The sequence below is a fragment of the Scyliorhinus torazame genome, chromosome 5 (assembly GCF_047496885.1).
Source record: "Scyliorhinus torazame isolate Kashiwa2021f chromosome 5, sScyTor2.1, whole genome shotgun sequence".
NCBI classification, from domain to species: domain Eukaryota; kingdom Metazoa; phylum Chordata; class Chondrichthyes; order Carcharhiniformes; family Scyliorhinidae; genus Scyliorhinus; species Scyliorhinus torazame.
Window position 1 is genome coordinate 177,800,589 of NC_092711.1, and position 18,486 is coordinate 177,819,074.

Below are 18,486 nucleotides of genomic sequence, written 5' to 3' on the forward strand. Positions count from 1 at the left end.
CTTCCCCACACTCCGTCCCCGGTACAGGGAGTCAGCATTCCCATGCCAAGCAGTGAAAACATGGTGGCCTTGACACCCAGGTGTTGTCCAGGATTCCAGGCACTCTCGTTTTCTCTGTCCGCTGGGAGCTGTTTATCTCTCTATTCCCACACAGCAAGTCGTCTGTTCTCAGCTCTGCTCGACTTCTGCTGGGGTTTGGTCCCTTTTACACCTTTCGGATCAATAAAACATTTGGTCAGTGAAGACCCAAACCACAATTTCCCATCCTGTCGCCTGTCAACCATCCTTATCCAGAGCGTAATAAAAACAGGAGAAGTGTAACAATCAAATTCAAAATAAATCCTCAGCCAGTCATAGAATTTAATTTAATGTTCACTAATAAGCAAGAAAACCCAAAGTAGGGAGTCCCCCAGGATTCTTACAGCCTTAGAATAAAAGGGAGTCACTTTAGAACAGAGATGGAGGAGAAATTTCTTCAGCCAGAGAGCGGTGGGTCTGTGGAATTCATTGCCACAGAGGGCGGTGGAGGCCGGGACGTTGAGTGTCTTTAAGACAGAAGTTGATAAATTCTTGATTTCTCAAGGAATTAAGGGCTATGGAGAGAGAGCGGGTAAATGGAGTTGAAATCAGCCATGATTGAATGGTGGAGTGGACTCGATGGGCCGAATGGCCTTACTTCCACTCCTATGTCTTATGGTCTTATGGTCCACACCTTGAGGGGGAGGAGAACTCTCTCTCCGACCCCTCACTCAATTTCACTCCGTTATCTTCGAGTTCTGTTCTGGCTCCGCCTGCATCAACTCGATCTTTTCTTCCCCTCAAGGAATGCCGTGAGTTCTATGTCACTGGTGCATAAGGACAGATGCTTCAAGCAACATATCAAGCATGGATGTGAAAGATTCTCCAGCTCTCTCTTCCCCTATCTAACTGGTGGACAGTTCTTACTCATGATTACTTCTCAGAGACCCTTAATTGTCCCAATCAAAGTTTTCACCACTGGCCTGGCCCAGCATTTATTGGCCATTCCTCGATGCCTTTGGGAACGTGGTGGTGAGCTTCCTTCTTGCATTGCTGCAGTTCTTGTGGCGCTGATACATCCACTGTGCTTTAGAGATGGAATTCCAGGACCCAGCGGCAGTGAAGGAACGCTGATTTGTTTACAAATCAGGATGGTGTGGGGGAGCTTCTCCCAGGTGGTGGTGTTTCTCTGTGTCTGCTGTCCTTGTCCTATATGGTAGTGGTCATGAGTTTGGAAGGTACTGCCTGAGGAGCCTTGGTGAGTTCCTACTGTGTATCTTGTAGATGGGACACACACTGTGCCTTGGTGGTGGAGGGAGTGAATGTTTGTGGCTGGGGTGCCAATGAGGTGATCTGCATTGTCCTGGATGGTGTCAAGCTTCTTGAATGTTGGATCTGTACTCAGCCAGGTAAGTGGAGAATGTTCCATCACATTCCTGACTTGTAGACGTGGATAGGCTTTGGGGAGTCGGGAGGTGAGTGACTCACAGCAGGATTCCCAGCCTCTGACCTACTCTTGTAGCCACAGTATTTATCTGGCTAGTCCGCTTCAGTTTCTGGTCAATGGTAACCCCCAAGATGTTGACAGTGGGGAAATTCAGTGATGGTAATGCCATTGAATGTCAAGGGGAGATGGTGAGATTCTCTCCTGATGGAGGTGGTCGTTGCCTGGCACTTGTGAGGCTCAAATGTTACTTGCAGGACTGCTGAGCTTAGTTCTGATCCATTGGTGGTGGGATAGTTTAGCTCGGTCTAATACGTGCTGCTTACGATGTTTGGCATCCAAACAGTCCCGTTTCATTCATAATAACACTGCTTCCTCACAACATGAGGAATACATGAATAGGATGGGAATAGAAGGATACGGGCCCTGGAATGGGAATAGGATGGGAATAGAGGGAATTCAGACCCCGGAAGAGGAATAGGATGGGAATAGAGGGATACAGACCCCGGAAGAGGAATAGGATGGGAATAGAGGGATACTGACCCCAGAAGAGGAATAGGATCGGAATCGAGGGATACGGACCCGGAAGTGTAGAAGATTTTCGTTTAGACGGGCAGCATGGTCAGCACAGGCTTTAAGGCTGAAGGGCCTGTTCCTGTGCTGTCCTTCTCTTTGTTCTTTGTTTGTTGTCGGGGACCCGGGTTCGATTCCAGCCTTGGGTGGCTGTCTGTTTGCATGTTCTCCCCCAGGGTTTCCTCCGGACCCTCCATTCCTCCCACAGTCCAAAGATGTGCAGGTTAAGTGGGCTTATAAGGATAGGGTGGGGGAAAGGGACCTAGGTAGGGTGCTGTTGGGAGGGTTGGTGCCTCTCAGTGGGCCGAATAGCCTCTTTCTGCACTGTAAGGATTCTATTCTCTGGAATAGACTTCTTAGTGGTTTCTTGCAACTCAGTGCTGGGTCATTTCAGGTGATATTTAAAAGTCAACCACATTCTGTGGACCTGGAGTCACATGTAGTCCAGACCAGGTAAGGACGGCAGTTTTCCTTCCCTCAAGGACATTTGTGAACAACAATTGGCAATGGTTTCATGGTCTTCATTAGTCTTGTAGTTCCAGGTTTTTATTGATTGATCTCCATTGGTGGGATTTGACCCTGTGACCTTGGAGCATGAACCTGGGTCTCTGGATTACAATTCCAGTGACAATTGCACTCAGACACTGCATTCCATAAATACTCGCCCTCAACTGTCTAGATCACTTAATGCAGTTTCCCAATCTATCACTGCTAACAGACTCAATCCTGTGAGAAACACCCAGAGAAATTAAACAGAGGAACATCGAATGATCACAGCGCATTTCCATGGCAACCCAGCATGCTTTGGGGAGTCCCAGTTTTAAACTCTATCTTTTACATTCCAAAGATATTCTGTGATGCATACAAAATATTAAACTAGAAACTCACAACAATTCTCAAAAAAGCATCAACCTCCAGGAAGCAAAGTCACGAGACTGGTCTGTTCTTCAGAGAGAGACCTACTGACCCTCCCAACAATCAGAATGAACATGGTTCAGTCCTGGAAGAGATCAACAGCAGCAGGAACAGTAAAATCCAAAATCTGTAATCACTTGTGACCTTTCTGGTGTCTCCGCAGGCTGGATGACTGAGTGTATCCCTTCCCACACACACAGCAGGTGAATGGTTTCTCCCCAGTGTGAACATGTTGGTGTGTCAGCAGGTTAGATGACTTAGTGAATCCCATCCCACACTCTGAGCAGATGAATGGCCTCTCGCCCTTGTGAACCCGCTGGTGTATCAGCAGAGTGAATGATTCACTGAATCCCTTCCCACACATGGTGCAGATGAACGGCCTCTCTCCAGTGTGAACCCGCTGGTGTGACAGCAGATGGGATAACTGACTGAACCGCTTATCACACTCGGAGCAGGGGAATGGTCTCTCCCCGGTGTGAATGCGCTGGTGTGTCTGCAGGCTGCATAACCGACTGAATCCCTTCCCACACGCAGAGCAGGTGAATGGCTTCTCCCCATTATGAACTCGCTTGTGTGTCAGCAGGTTCCATGCGGTAGTGAATCCTTTGCCACACTCCGAGCAGGTGAATGGCCTCTCCCTGGTGTGAACCTGCTGGTGTCTCAAGAGGTGGGATAACTGAGAGAATCTTTTCTCACACTCAGAGCAGGTGAACGGCCTCTCCCCAGTGTGAACTCGCTGGTGTGTCTGCAAGTGGGATAAATGAGTGAATCCCTTCCCACAGTCAGAGCAGGTGAATGGCCTCTCTCCAGTGTGAACTCGCTGGTGTGTCTGTAGGTTGCATAAATGAGCAAATCCCTTCCCACAGTCAAAGCAGGTGAATGGCCTCTCCCCAGTGTGAATACGTCGATGAGTTTCCAGCTCAGACGGGAACCGACATTCCTTCCCACAGTCCCCACATTTCCATGGTTTCTCCATGATGCTGGTGTCTTTGTGTCTCTCCAGGTTCAGCGAGCTGCTGAAGGCTTATCCACACACACAAGACAGGCAATGTCTTTCCCTGATCCAAAGTATACCAAGTTTTTTTCAGGCTGTGTAACAAGTTAAAGCTCGATCCAAAGTTAGTGCAGTGGAACAGTCTCACTCGGGTTTGTATGTTGTGGTGCTTTTCCAGTCACACTAAGGTTTCAACTCTTTGGAGGCAAAACCAAACAGACAAACATTTCTCCTTCTAGACCGATGATAATCAGGTCCTGATGAATTGAGTGACCGAGTCAGATCTTGACATGAGATTTGGATTGACACGATGATCAGTAAATCTATTCTCACCTTCTCATCTCCTGTAAAAGGAATTTGCAAATGTCAATACAAGGTAGAACAAACAATCCTCATTGCTATGCCACATTCTTTCCTCTCTATTTTTCATTCTTTCATGGTACCTGGGCTGGGCCACGATGTTTTCCCCCATTCTTATTCGCCCTTCAGTAGCACGTGGTGAGCTGCCAACTTGAAGCTCAGGAGTTGGATGAGGCCATTTTGTCCATCAAACATTTTGCAAAATCCTCTCCCATTCCCTCAGCTGGCAGCCCAGCATGCGGTCAGACGGTATTAAAAATAATACAGTAGTGATATTGTCACTGGCCTAATAATCCGGGGACCCAGGTTAACGCTCTGAATCTCACCATTACAGACAGTGAAATTAGAATTCCAGTTTGGCGAATATTGTAAATATCCGGTTCCATGTCCCTTCGGAGGGAAATCTGCTGTCCTTACCCAGTTATTTTTTCCAATTAAGGGGCAATTTAGTATGGCCAATCTACCTACTCTCCACATTTTTGGGTTGTGGGGGCGAAGACCACGCAGACACGAGGAGAATGTGCAAACTCCACACTGACAGTGACCCAGAGCTGGGATCGAACCTGGGACCTCAGCGCCGTGAGGCACCTGTGCTAACCACTAGGCCACCGTGCTACCCTCATATTACAATATTAAAGAAAATAAATGTACTTTCCTAGAGAATCATCTGGGAGGTACCAAATGAGACTACACTTCCCAAGACAAGTCCTACTTTATTATACAACACCAGGTTAAAGTCCAACAGGTTAATTTGAAATCACTAGCTTTCGGAGAGTAGCTCCTTCATTAGGTGAGTCCTTCATTATTCACCTGAGGAAGGAGCTGCGCTCCAAAAGCTAGTGATTTCAAATAAACCTATTGGATTTTAACCTGGTGTTGTAAGACTTCTTACTGAACCCATCCGTCCAACGCCGGCATCTCCACATCATGGCTACTTTATTATAGTCTGCACCCTCCCTGGATTCACTTCCTTTCCCTTCAGTTGCTGCAAGTGACCAATTGAAGGTCAGAATGAGAAAAGCAATGGAAAGGGGGAGAAAAGAAAGTGTTTTGCTCACAGATGTGGGATGCCGGAGGAAGTTTCAGACTGTGTGAAGCTAGAGGAGCAGCAGCTTTGCTGGGCACACTGGAAGAATCTCCGTGCAGCTATTGGTACAGATCCCGGACTCTGATTGGCTAGAGGACGATCGCGCTTCCGGTCCTTTACGGATTTCTATTGGTTGCTCCATCTCATGGCAACTATCAGGGAGCGGGTCCCCAGCCCACGTGGGGACGGGGCTGACTTTTTCTCGTGTCGCTCTGAGCTGGTGTCCAATCCTCAGAATCTTGTTTCTGCGACCGGAGCTATCTCTCCCAATGGGACTGTGAAGTCATTGTGACGTCACAAAAGCGACCAGCCAGAATCAGCCAATAGGAATCACACCTCTACGATGACCCGTCTGGCTTCCAGTGCGCAGGTCCGGGCGTGGTCACGGAATCCCTGCCCGACCATTTGCGAACTCTCCTCCAGAGCAGGTTTCCAGGCAACTGGCTGACGCTCCGGCCAGAGCGAGAAGCCGCTCGGTGATCTCCGCTTCCCCCCGGCCCGGGATTGCCCAAGACCAAAACCGAGAGAAGTGAAGCTGCGTATGTGCAGGGCGAGCGCCCACCCCATGACCTTCCTGCTGAGGTATTGACCAATGGCAAGTGTCGGAGGACCAGAATGACTCGGGTCCTCCAGCCAATCAGAGCGCGGTCTTTGTGTAAATGAAGATTGAGCTTCACACATATTGAAACCTCCTCCTGTCTCCAACACTTTCTTTTCTCCCCCTTTCCATTGCTTTTCTCATTCTGACCTTCAATTGGTCACTTGCAGCAACTGAAGGGAAAGGAAGTGAATCCAGGGAGGATGCAGACTCTGGAAAGGTTGTTCCAGGTCTCTCTCTCTTAAAGACATTGACATCCTTTGCTGCCTCAACTTGACAATTTTGGTTTATTTCCAAATTTTCACAATTAAACGGCTGGTTTCTCCAGGAGATGGCTGACATTTAAGAGGACAGTAAACTAATATAGGATGTCAATTGTTGTTATATGGTATAAATTAGGTATATATTTTTTTGACTCTAATAAAGTATGTTTATTATTATTTCCAGTGTAATATATACTGTGGCATGCTGACACTGTGGAACAATCCAGTCAGTTCCATTCCACCTTGATATCCCCAATCCACTGCAAGTTTATTTACTTAAAATACCAATTTCATATTAAAGTCGTAAATCCACCCCACTGCCATCTCCCTTGTATAAAACGAATTCCAGGTCACGACCACTCGATATCTAAATAAACTCTTCCTTAGATTCTCCTGTTAACTCAAATCAGTAAATATGCTTATATGTATATGTTGAAGTGAGTTCCCAGTTGTTAGAGGTGAAAATATTCACACACAGGCCTTTGTGAATGAGTAAAGAAGCAGTTTATTATATCTGAGCTCTGAGAGAAAGATCTGAAAGCTCCCCAGCTTGGCAGCACTCTTTCCCACTTGAGCCATGGTTCGCATTGGGTTAATATACAGATTCAAGGGGCGGAATTAGTTGCATTCTCATTTGCATATCAATCAACTCTATTCACATCACAATTCATTACATGCAGTCAATCAATTTTCTTGGCATCCCAGTTATCACATATGTGGTTAAAGTGGGTGTTGTCTTACCTGCCTCTAACTTCATGCAAAAGTCACTCAAGATTAACATAAAGATATCTGTCTGCAGCTGGAGATCTTGAGCTATTGTGTGAAGTTATCAGTGGCTGTTAACATACTCCCTAGAAATACCCATGTCTAGTTCCCATGAGGTAGCCTACACAGCTTGCAACCCATTGTTCAGGAATGTGGCTAGTTCAGACATTTTGTGTCTTTAGTATTGCTATCTTAGCTAACAGCCATTTTGTGTCCCTTCTGATATTAGTAAACATTGTGTATACACTGTCTATTCCTACAAATTGCCTCTTCTGAACAGGCATCTAAGCCAATGAGTACCTTTTGTCTCAGCAGAACTATTCAAAAGTAATATAGGAGCAAAAATGTAGTTGCAGAGCCAACTATAATTTATATCATAGTCCAATATCAGAAAATGTCCCCCAACAATTCCTCCTTTTGGTCCTGGAAGAAGTTTACTGAATCCCAGATGATCACAATGATTCGATATGAGGGCAGCAGGGTGTGTTTTAATACGGCCTTTGGGGCATGTAACCTCCCTGATGTTCCATACGTACACCGTGCCTGTGATTCAAAGATCACCCCTCAAAAGAACCCATGTATGTCACGTTTAATGCCTTGATATCAATCATTCCTGCCTCCCTGACTAACTCTGCTGTCTGTAATTAAATGATGTTATTCATACCAGTTTGCAAGTAAGCTCATCTTACACTCCCACACTCTCTGCCACCAACTTTCACTCTGAAGTAGTTCCTCGTGTGGTTTTTTTCAAAGCATAGATTTTTTTCATTAACTGGTAGTAAAGCTTAACTGATTGACTGATCTTGAGTCTTCGTTCCCTCAGAGTTTCTGCAAGATGTGGGACCATCTCTGGCTCTTTATAATCCTAACTCAAATGATCCTTGCTAGGCCTTAGCTAGGTGGACCTAAGGAGAACAAAAGTTATAGCGATAGGAGGTTATGATGGTGGAGACGCAGTATTTTCCTTTTCCTCGTAAACTTAAAATGCATGGGGGCAGGTGTAATCTCTAAGGCACAACCATGAGTTCTGATTAACCCACATTCGTCCAACTCTCCCTGTCCTACCGGGTGGGGCACACTTTAATGTCCCCTTTCTGTTTACACCCCAAAGAACAAAGAAATGTACAGCACAGGAACAGGCCCTTCGGCCCTCCAAGCCCGTGCCGACCATGCTGCCCGACTAAACTACAATCTTCTACACTTCCTGGGTCCGTATCCTTCTATTCCCATCCTATTCATATATTTGTCAAGATGCCCCTTAAATGTCCCTATCGTCCCTGCTTCCACTACCTCCTCCGGTAGCGAGTTCCAGGCACCCACTACCCTCTGCGTAAAAAACTTGCCTCGTACATCTACTCTAAACCTTGCCCCTCTCACCTTAAACCTATGCCCCCTAGTAATTGACCCCTCTACCCTGGGGAAAAGCCTCTGACTATCCACTCTGTCTATGCCCCTCATAATTTTGTATACCTCTATCAGGTCTCCCCTCAACCTCCTTCGTTCCAGTGAGTGAGGGAGATCCCATATATTATTCCTGCGTATAGCAGAGGTCTCGGTGAGATAGTACCTGAGGGAGGTGTTAGCCCGTACGATTCCAATGTTCTCCAGTTGGTTGTGAGGGAATGGCCCTGAGTCCTGTGTGATGATCGGGATCATCAGGACCATCTCTAGCCCCGTTATCTCGTCCATTTTGCAGTTGAGGATCGCTGAGTATACTCTGGTTACTCTCTTCAGAGTAGTTGTCCAGCGTCCCTTGTCATTTGGCTAGCTTAGCCAGTTGAGGGCTGTCTATTCAAGCTGCCCCTGTCAGAGCCTTCCAGGTGTCTCCGTTTCTCGGTCGATGAGTATATTAATTATTGTTGATTGTCTTAGTGTGTGTCCCAAACACTGTTGTCCTATTCAATTGTATATCCAGGCCATCTTCTCATAGACCTTTCTCTGGTTTCTCTAATATTCCCTTCCTTATTCCTTTAACTTGTTCCACCTTTGCATTTATCCCTTGTATGTCGAGTGACTTTACCAGAGAAGTTTCTGTGTTAAGTCAAGTCACTGCATCATTGATTATGCCTCTTCTTACCCTGTGTAGATTGTCATGCCCTCAAAATCTAGTGGCACCCGTGTCATTGGCAGCCTGCTTCATAACAACTTTACTTAAAACACAATGCATATTTATTTCATATTATAAACAATACCTGAACCTGCGAGAAGTACAGTGACAATTTGTATACGCATCGGCTGTCTTTCCCCAAATGTACCTGCAGCCACACATTAAAATAAGTTCTACCATTGTTCCAGTCTCTGGCTGCTGGGATCAATATTCCGTCAATAAAATTATATAAAGCACCATAGTTCATATAGCTACCTTCATCCTGTGTCCGTTGTGAAATCAATGATTTCCTGCGCTCTTATTTGCTCGTAGTTGTATTGAGATCTCAAGAACCATCACGAGTCCCCACAACCTCCGCTGTCGTTCCAGCCTGTTTTGGATGTTTAATCTGAAAATTTAAAGGAAAAGTGTCCTGGTCGTCACCAGGTGTTAGGTGTTGTCCGTACTAAGCTTGTTCCTGTATGGGCCGAACACGTCTGTTATCCAGGGGTTAGTAGTTCTCATATTTTACAATCTTTTCATATCTATTTTCCTCGTGGTTGCGTGCCTGTTTCTGTTGGGCTTGAACCCGACCCTGACATGCTTGTGCCTGTTTAGTTAGCCGTTTGCTATAACCCAACTATCTCAAATCCCTGAAGCTACTGCAAATCGTGTTCCACTTGCAGTTACCTGTAAAGTAAAACACAAAAGATCCATTCTGCTTGGGACAGAGTGGGTTAGCTAATCTGAATATATCTGACAATTCAAAACTTAAAATTTGTAAGTTCCAATTAAAAATACATCTTCAGCTGTTTTTTAAAATTACTTTATCAGAATTACAAAGCCAGAGCTGAGTATGGACAGGGGCAAACCCTGAATCCAGCTCCTCGCCTGCTCCAAAAACCAATTCAAATTGAACCCAATTCATGGTCCCCGCAAGAGTGACATACCAGATCCAGGCATTAAAAAGCACGGGTCAATTCTCTGCTGGTTTGAAAAGGGGTGGAGTAAGAGTTCTCTACCAGACCTCATTTTGTCACCACCCTTCTTTTGTTTAAACAAGAAACATGAACATGGACATATTTTGTTTACCCATCTGTCCTTTACACTTAATTCTGCAATCTCAGAATTAATACATCTGCGTTGTGTCAGGGAAGTTTTAACGCTGGACTAATCCAACACCGGATTGGTCAAATGTATTTCAACTATCCTAACTTCCAATGAACACCATAAAACTAATATTTTCTTATTCTTACACACGTGATTTTATATCCTGATTAAAATTCTTTGTGTATCAAAATTACCCTTAAAATGTCAATGATAATTTTTGAAAAGAAAAATTTGTTAATTACACTCAAATCACTCAAACTATGATCTTTAAATCACAATTTCAGATGACACACAAATATCACCACACTCACAAAGGAAACCTAGCACTTCAGTGCTTTAACCAAAATTAGTTTGGTAAAAATCCTTATGGTTCCTATTCTAAAGTTCCAAATTATAAACTCAAGGTTACTTCTCAGAAGATAAATTTTAGCAGAGATATATGAACATTCATAAACCAAACACACACATTATCACAGCTCGCAAATATCATAGTTAACTGTTAGCCCTTTCTCATGGCTACAGATTCTTGAAGAGACAGCAATTTCACAATCACTTAATTAAAATACTGAACAAGATCCTCCATTCTCCTTCATCACAAAACTTTATCTATGTTATTCCATTTAAGTCAATTTCCACTAATTGATTTTATAGGCATTAGCTATTCTTAGAGACATATATGTTTTTACAGATCAACTGCTTGCTGTTAAATTTTGTACGGAACCTAAGGGGGCGGAGAACTTGGAACGATGCCAATTGCGTCTTTTACATGATCTAAAACTTTATTTATTCTGTCCTTTCATTTCACTCAAATGTCTTTCTTGTTCTTGAAACTGATTTCAATTTTCAATGTTCGCTATTTAACCAGTGTTTGAAAGAAATCTTACAAGTTTTTTTAAAACTCAAATGAATTGAATTACTGCTGAATTTATCTGGACGGCTTGAGTGGCTTAATCTCAAACGGAAATCCGATCTTGCAAATTTGAAACGATCTGAAGTTCTTCTCGACAAGAGCCCATTTGTTAAGTTTCTAACCATAATCTTGTATTTACATTACTCCCCTTTTTTTGTTTTGGGAGGGGATTTGTCATTCTCAGATATTTCTGAACAAAAAGCTTATTGAGCTTTTCAGCCCCTTTTTTTTTTTTACTATGCCACAGTCTGTCTTATTGAAATCCACCCGGCTTCCACATTTTATTAATTGGGTTACAATGCTTCTGGATGAGCAAAAGGGACATTGTACCTTCCCTCTTCATTCCTCAATGACCACGAGGTCTGACCTTTTGGATTTAACTTCATTTTATTTTATTTTATTTCCCTTTTGACATGTCTGAACTTTAGATAGTTTAAAATGTCCATCCCCAGGGAGCCTGTTTCTTTCCCGTCTCCTTGAGCCATTCCAGGAATGCTGCATGATCTTTTGGGCTAATTGAGTTAGATTTCCCGAATTCTGTCTTATGCCAGCAACTGTGACTGTGGTGTCCTGATTTCCCGCAATGTTTACAGTTCCCTTTCTTTACCCTACAGTCCTTAGCCATAATTGTAACAGTTTCCTGTGTATCTTTTGTCTGTTTGTACAATCTGTACTGCCGCTATCTTTTCTCGCTATATTTCTATGCTTAAAATGATTTGGTGTGAATGTGGGAGAGTGAGAGCTCAATTCCTTTAATTTAGCCTGTTTTTCTAATGGTGTGAAGGCTTTATATCTGTCGTTTACATTATTAGCGTAACGCTGCACGGGGACGCACTTCATTTCTGTCATTTGCTCTTCTAACTGGTGAACTAAGATGACTCCTACCTTATTTTTTTTGCCGGATCTCGCTTTTGTTTATCCCACCAGTTTCTTTGTTCTACGGGGGCTGCTTCGGGATCTCACCCATCTCTGATCATTGTTTTTTTGTATCAGAGTATTTTGCCTTGTGCCTCTCTTTTCCATGATGTGTTAACCGTGTCATATCTATCAATCGCGTATCCGGTGTACTAGGCAACTGTGCTCAGAGGCTTTTACCTATCATGCACTCCCGTAGGGTGGCGGTCCTGGCTTGTCGCGGTGTCACGCCAAATTCCGCGACTGTTAACACTCAACAGTCTGTGCGTCCCGGGTTCCCAAATAACTCTGGCCTTCACGTGAGAGGCCCAAATAAAATCTGACAAAATGCGAGCCATTCGAACCGTGGCATTACAAAATCGAATGGCACTTGACTATGTGTTAGCCGAAAAAGGTGGCACCTGCGCCCTGATTGGTGCGGAGTGTTGAACTTTCATTCCAGATAATTCAAAAGAAGTTAAAGATCTGGCAGCACACATTCAAGAAGAAGTCCGAAAGCTTGACACACCCTCAGATATCTCTATCTGGGAGAAACATTGCGGGTGGTTGGGAGCCACAGGAATGTCCATAGTACAGGGACTATTTTTCTTTTGTGTAGCAGGATTCATCATCTACGTAACATTCCTGTTGATCAAATGCGTTAGCCAACTATTCATGAAATGCAGGGCCCCACCAATCAGAACGATTCACATTAATCCCACTGCACCACCAGTTAATGAAATGGAACTAAAATATCATTCTTGAACCGTTACTAACCTATCAATTATTTGACTTAATTACTAATGCATTGCTAAAAGATTACTGAATCAGCAGAATCAAATTCAATTAATTGATTAATTGTTATTGAATAATAATAATTTTAAAAGAATTTTTGCTGCAATGCTTGAAATGCAAAGCTTGCACGCTCTATTGTTGAAGGCTGTTTTCAAACAAGGAAACTATCAAAGACAATATGAATGAGTTCCTCTTTGCGCTTTTACCTATCCTATCGTATTTCTCCTTCCTTTTATTTTACTATGACACATCTCACTTAATCTTTCGATCTATCAAAGGGAGGACTGAAGGAAACCAGCTATTTCTGATAGGTAAAAGGATCATTGATTTAGCCATTTTGTTTTAAATACAACCCAGTTTAAAAACCATTTTAAATGGTTTCTCTACTAAACCACAGAGTTTAATCAGTTTCATTACAATTTAAAAAAAACATAGCTTACAGAGAAATCTGCAAAGCATACAGAATTCATTTGAAACCTTTGCAGTCTAACTAGAAGCAATATTACAGGGGTAGGGACAGATGGACTCAGATTGATAACATTTTCCTTCAAGGTAGTGGTCCTGGCAGACATTTTCCATTCTAGAATCACTCTCTACTATTTGCCCAGCTGTCTACTATCTTTATTTCGTATTTTCATATTTCTACTCTAACCCTAAGTCTGCGCAAGCTGTTTTGCTTTGAGCAAGAAAACATTATTGTATTTTGAAAGTTCAGATCGTTTGTAATGCACATCATAAAACATCTAATCGGGTGGGGGGGGGGGCACCAAAACAGTTGCTTCATAGCTCCAGGGACCCAGGTTCAATTCCCGGCTTGGGTCACTGATTGTACCGAGTTTGCACTTGCCGTGACTGCGTAGATTTCCTCCGGGTGCTCCGGTTTCCTCCCACAGTCCAACGATGTGCAGGTCAGGTGGATTGGCCATGCTAAATTGCCCTTAGTGTCCAAAAAAGGTTGGATGGGGTTACTGGGTTACGGGGATAGGATGAGGGTGTGGGTAGTAGGTAGGGTGCTCTTTCCAAGGGCCAGTGCAGACTCGATGGGCCGAATGGCCTCCTTCTGCAATGTAAATTCTATTAAAATAGCAATTGACACGTTTCTGTCCTATATTAGTTATAGTTCCCTTAAATGTCCGCTAACTCCTGGGAAACCAGTCCTTTAATTATGAACATTAGGAAAGAGACCATCCTTTTAGCCAGACAAATAAATGTGTAAAGAGGGAGTGAAGGATGTCAGAATGGGCGACATGGTAACACCGTGATCAGCATTGTTGCTTCACAGCTCCAGGGTCCCAGGTATGATTTCCAGGCTTAGGTCACTGTCTGTGCGGAGTCTGCACGTTCTCCCTGTATCTGTGTGAGTTTCTCCGGATGCTCCGGTTTCTTCCCACAGTCCAAAGATGTGCAGGTTGATAAATTGCCCCTAGTGTCGAAAAAGGTGAGGTGGGGTTATGGGGATAGGGTGGAGGTGTGGGTTTAAGTGGGGTGCCCTTTCCAAGGGTCGGTGCAGACTCGATGGGCCGAATGGCCTCCTTCAGCACTGTAAATTATATGAATGAACATGGTTGATCCTGGATGTGATTAACATCAACACCGACAGCTGAATCTGACCCCGTGTAATCATCTGTGAACTCTTTGGTGTGACTGCTGGTGGGATAACTGAGAGAATCCCTTCCCACACACAGAGCAGGTGAATAGCCTCTCCTTGGTGTGAACTCGCTGGTGCCTCTGCAGGTTTGATAAATGAATAAATCCCTTGCCACAGTCAGAGCAGGTGAACGGTCTCTCCCCAGTGTGAACTCGTTGGTGTGTCGTGAAGTGGATTGAATGGTTGAAGCCCTTCCCCCACACAGTGCAGGTGAATGGCCACTCCCCGGTGTGAACTGTCTGGTGTGTCTGCAGGTGGGATGGCCGAGTGAATCTCTTCTCACACTGAGAGCAGGTGAATGGCCTCTCCCCAGTGTGAATGCGCTGGTGTTGCAGCAGGCTGGATGACTGAATGAAATTCTTCCCACACACAGAGCAGGTGAATGGCCTCTCCCCGGTGTGAACTCGCTGGTGTACCAGCAGGCTGGATGACTGAATGAAATTCTTCCCACACACAGAGCATCTGAACGGCTTCTCACCTGTGTGATGTCGCTGATGAATCAGCAGGCTAGATGACTGAGTGAATCTCTTCCCACATTGAGAGCAGGTGAACGGCTTCTCCCCTGTGTGAACTCGCTGATGTCTCTGCAAATTGGGTAAGTGAGAGAATCCCTTCCCACACTGAGTGCAGGTGAATGGCTTCTCCCCAGTGTGAACTCGCTGGTGTGTCTGCAGATTGGGTAACTGAGTGAATCCCTTCCCACACTGAGAGCAGGTGAACGGCCTCTCCCCAGTGTGAACTCGCTGGTGTGGCCGCAGGCAGGATAACAGAGCGAATCCCTTCCCACACTGAGGGCAGGTGAATGGCCTCTGCCCAGTGTGACTGCGCCGATGAGCTTCCAGTGCAGATGGAGTCCTGAATCCCTTCCCACAGTCCCCACATTTCCAGGGTTTCTTCATGTTTTGGGTGTCCTCGTGTTTCTCCAGGTTTGACGATCAGTTGAAGCCTCGTCCACACACAGAACTCGTGTGTGGTCTCTTCCCGCTGTGAATGGTATGATGTTTTTTCAGGCTGTGTAACTGGTTAAAACTCTTTCCGGTCAGTGCTCTGGAACACTCTCACTCGGGTGTGTGTGTCTCGAGGCTTTTCCAGTCACACTGATGGTTAAAATCTTTTGAAGCCGTCAGTACAGAGAAACATTTTCTCCTTCTAGATTTAACAGCTTATGATATTCTAGTCCCAGCGAATGGAGCGAGTCCACCAGATCTTGATGTGACGTTTGGTTTGAGATTTCAGTCTGTAGATTCTAACCTTCTGATATCCTATAAAAGATGTTTACAAAAGACATCACTGTCAATCCAAGACAGAAATTCAGAACAGACAATTCTAGTTTCTCTGGAACATTCTTTCCTCACTCGTTCCCCAAATGTTGTAAATCTCCGTACCACACACTCTCCCTCCATTCTCACTCTGCTGTGTCTAATATTCATCCTCCCAATTCTCCTGAGGGGCTGATTCATGAGGGATCCAGGCTCACTGTTGAAGAAGTGAAAATCTTCATCCAAGCGTCTTTTGATTAGATAAAGGGGGGGGGGGTCTAATAATAATCTTTTATTAGTGTCACAAATTGGTTTACATTAACACTGCAATGGAGTTACTGTGAAAATCCCCTAGTCGCCACACTCCGGCGCCAGTTCGGGTACACTGAGGGAGAATTCAGAATGTCCAATTCACAAAACAAGTGTCTTTTGGGAATTATGGGAGGAAACCGAGGAAACCCAGGCCGACACTGGAAGAAAGTGCAGACTCCATAGTGACCCAAGCCAAGAATTGAACCCAGGTCCCTAGCACTGTGAAGCAACAGTGCTAACCACTAATCATTTGTCTGACTAAAAGGATGCTCTCTTTCCTAAGGTTCACAATTGAACGGCTGATTTCTCCAGGCAATGGCTGACATTTAAGGAGACAGTAAATTAATACCGGACAGAGACATGTCTCGTGTTATATGGTACAGATTAGATATATTATTTATGGTTCTGTAATAAAATACATTTATTATTATTTCCAGTTGTGTAATATTGTACTGTAGTTATGTTATATATTTCCAGTCATCTCCTCCCTCAGAGGGTTGTTAGTCTCTGGATTTCTTTTCAACAGGGACCAGTGGGGTGTGGGGCTCATTGAATATATTCATGGATGAGTTGGACAGATTTTTAATAAGTTGTTATGTTTAAATCATTTTTTAAACAATGAGTGTTACAGAGTAACAGAAAAAATGCTGGAAAATGGGCACAGAGTGGAACAAGAGATATTGCCAACATAAATCCAAGCAACACATTGCAGAATTAATTTGGAACAGGATATTTGAGGGACCAGAGCCTCGAGATGAAATGCCAGATCAATTGAAGAACCAGTTAACAGGTTAGAATAGTGAGTGGGGAAAGAGGGTAAGATTATATAATAACAGAGGATAACAATTCAGTTTGTAAAATATTACAAACAGACTAACAGCATATACAAATTAAAATGAATAACACAACATAGATGACATAGAACTCCTACAGTGCAGAAGGCCATTCACCCCTCAGGTCTGCAGTGAGCCTCGGAAAGAACACTTCACTGAAGCCCACTCACCATTCTATCCTCATAACCCGGTGCATTGATCATGGTCAAGCCACCTAACTTAAACATCTTGGACACAAAGGGGCAATTTAGCGTGCGCAATCCACTTTAGCTGCACATCTTTGGAAAGTGGGAGGAAACCGGAGCAACCGGAGGAAACCCACAAAGACACAAGGAGAATGAGCAAACTCCACACAGACAGCCACCCAAGGCTGGAATTGAACCTGGGTCCCTGGCGCTGAGGTAGCAGCATTAACCACTGTGCCCTACTCCCGGCCTAAGTTAAATTGAATTCACTCATGGCAAGTCAGTCACATTGGAGCGTATGTATTTGAGATAGGAGTCCCATACTTTACCCAATGCATCAGACTCGGAATGAATTATAGAAATTGCATGGAGATGCATTCCATAATCAGCCTATCCCAGTTTTGGATCGAGGGAGACCTGACTGGTCTGCTTCTGTATTGAGCCAGATGAATGTTGGGTCCATCCTACCCCAATCCCTTATGAACCTAAGACGAGAGGCCAATTGATGAAGCCTGATTTTCGGGAGACCATACCCTCCCTTAGCTCCTGGTGATTGGAGCTTAACAAACTTGAGGCAAGGTTTCTTTTTGTTCCAGGTAGAGTCATAGATGTTTACAGCTTGGAAACAGGCCCTTCGGCCCAGCTTGTCCATGCCGGCCAGTTTCTATCACTAAGCTAGTCCCACTTGCCAGCATTTGGCCCATATCCCTCTATACCCACCCTGTCCATCTAACTGCTTTTTAAAGGAAAAAATTGTACCCGCCTCTCCCACTGCATCTGGCAGCCGTTCCAGATGCTCACCACCCTCTATGTGAAGAAATTTCCCCTCTGGTCTCTTTTGTATCTCTCTGCTCTCACCTTAAACCTATGCCCTCTAGTTCTAGACTCCTCTACCTTAGGGAAAAGATGTTGACTATATACCTTCTCTGTGCTCATTATTTTATAGACTTCTATAAGATCACACCTAACCCTCCTACGCTCCAGGGAAAAAAGTCCCAGTCTATCCAGCTTCTCCTTATAACTTAGACCATCAAGTCCTGGCAGCATCCTCGTAAATCTCTTCTGCACTCTTTCTAGTTTAACAATATCCTTCCTATAATAGGCTGACCAGAACTGTTCCTCATCATCCAGATGAGTTTTCTGCACTAAGGTTATGTCGACTTTCTCCTTAAGAAAGGAGAGGATCTTTTTCCTTCTGATAGGGTGATGGATGCCCCGTACATTCCCTGAGAAAATTTGCAGATTAACTGCCGCTATTAGTTAGGCGATAGAGAGACAGGAACAGATTTTCACGCCTCAATCGGGCGTGCGCCATTACCCCCTCCTCCAACTCTCTTTACACCAGAGGCACCAAAGTCTCCCCAAACTGCTCCTTTTACAGATAAAAGCCCCGTCTGTACCAGAGTAGGATAAAGTCAACAACACATAAATCCTCCC

At 44.4% G+C, this 18,486-nt stretch overlaps 1 protein-coding gene across 1 annotated transcript; it reads right to left on the reverse strand.

Annotated features, from left to right (window-relative positions):
* Nucleotides 1-351: 351 nt before the first annotated feature.
* On the reverse strand, nt 352-15,751 carry LOC140422563 (uncharacterized). The gene is made up of 2 exons (XM_072507576.1): nt 14,435-15,751; nt 352-3,973 (listed from the first exon to the last, which is right to left on the reverse strand). Exons 1-2 carry the CDS (start codon nt 15,357-15,359, stop codon nt 3,084-3,086), a joined length of 1,815 nt encoding a protein of 604 aa, XP_072363677.1. The 5' UTR covers nt 15,360-15,751; the 3' UTR covers nt 352-3,083.
* Nucleotides 15,752-18,486: the final 2,735 nt, after the last annotated feature.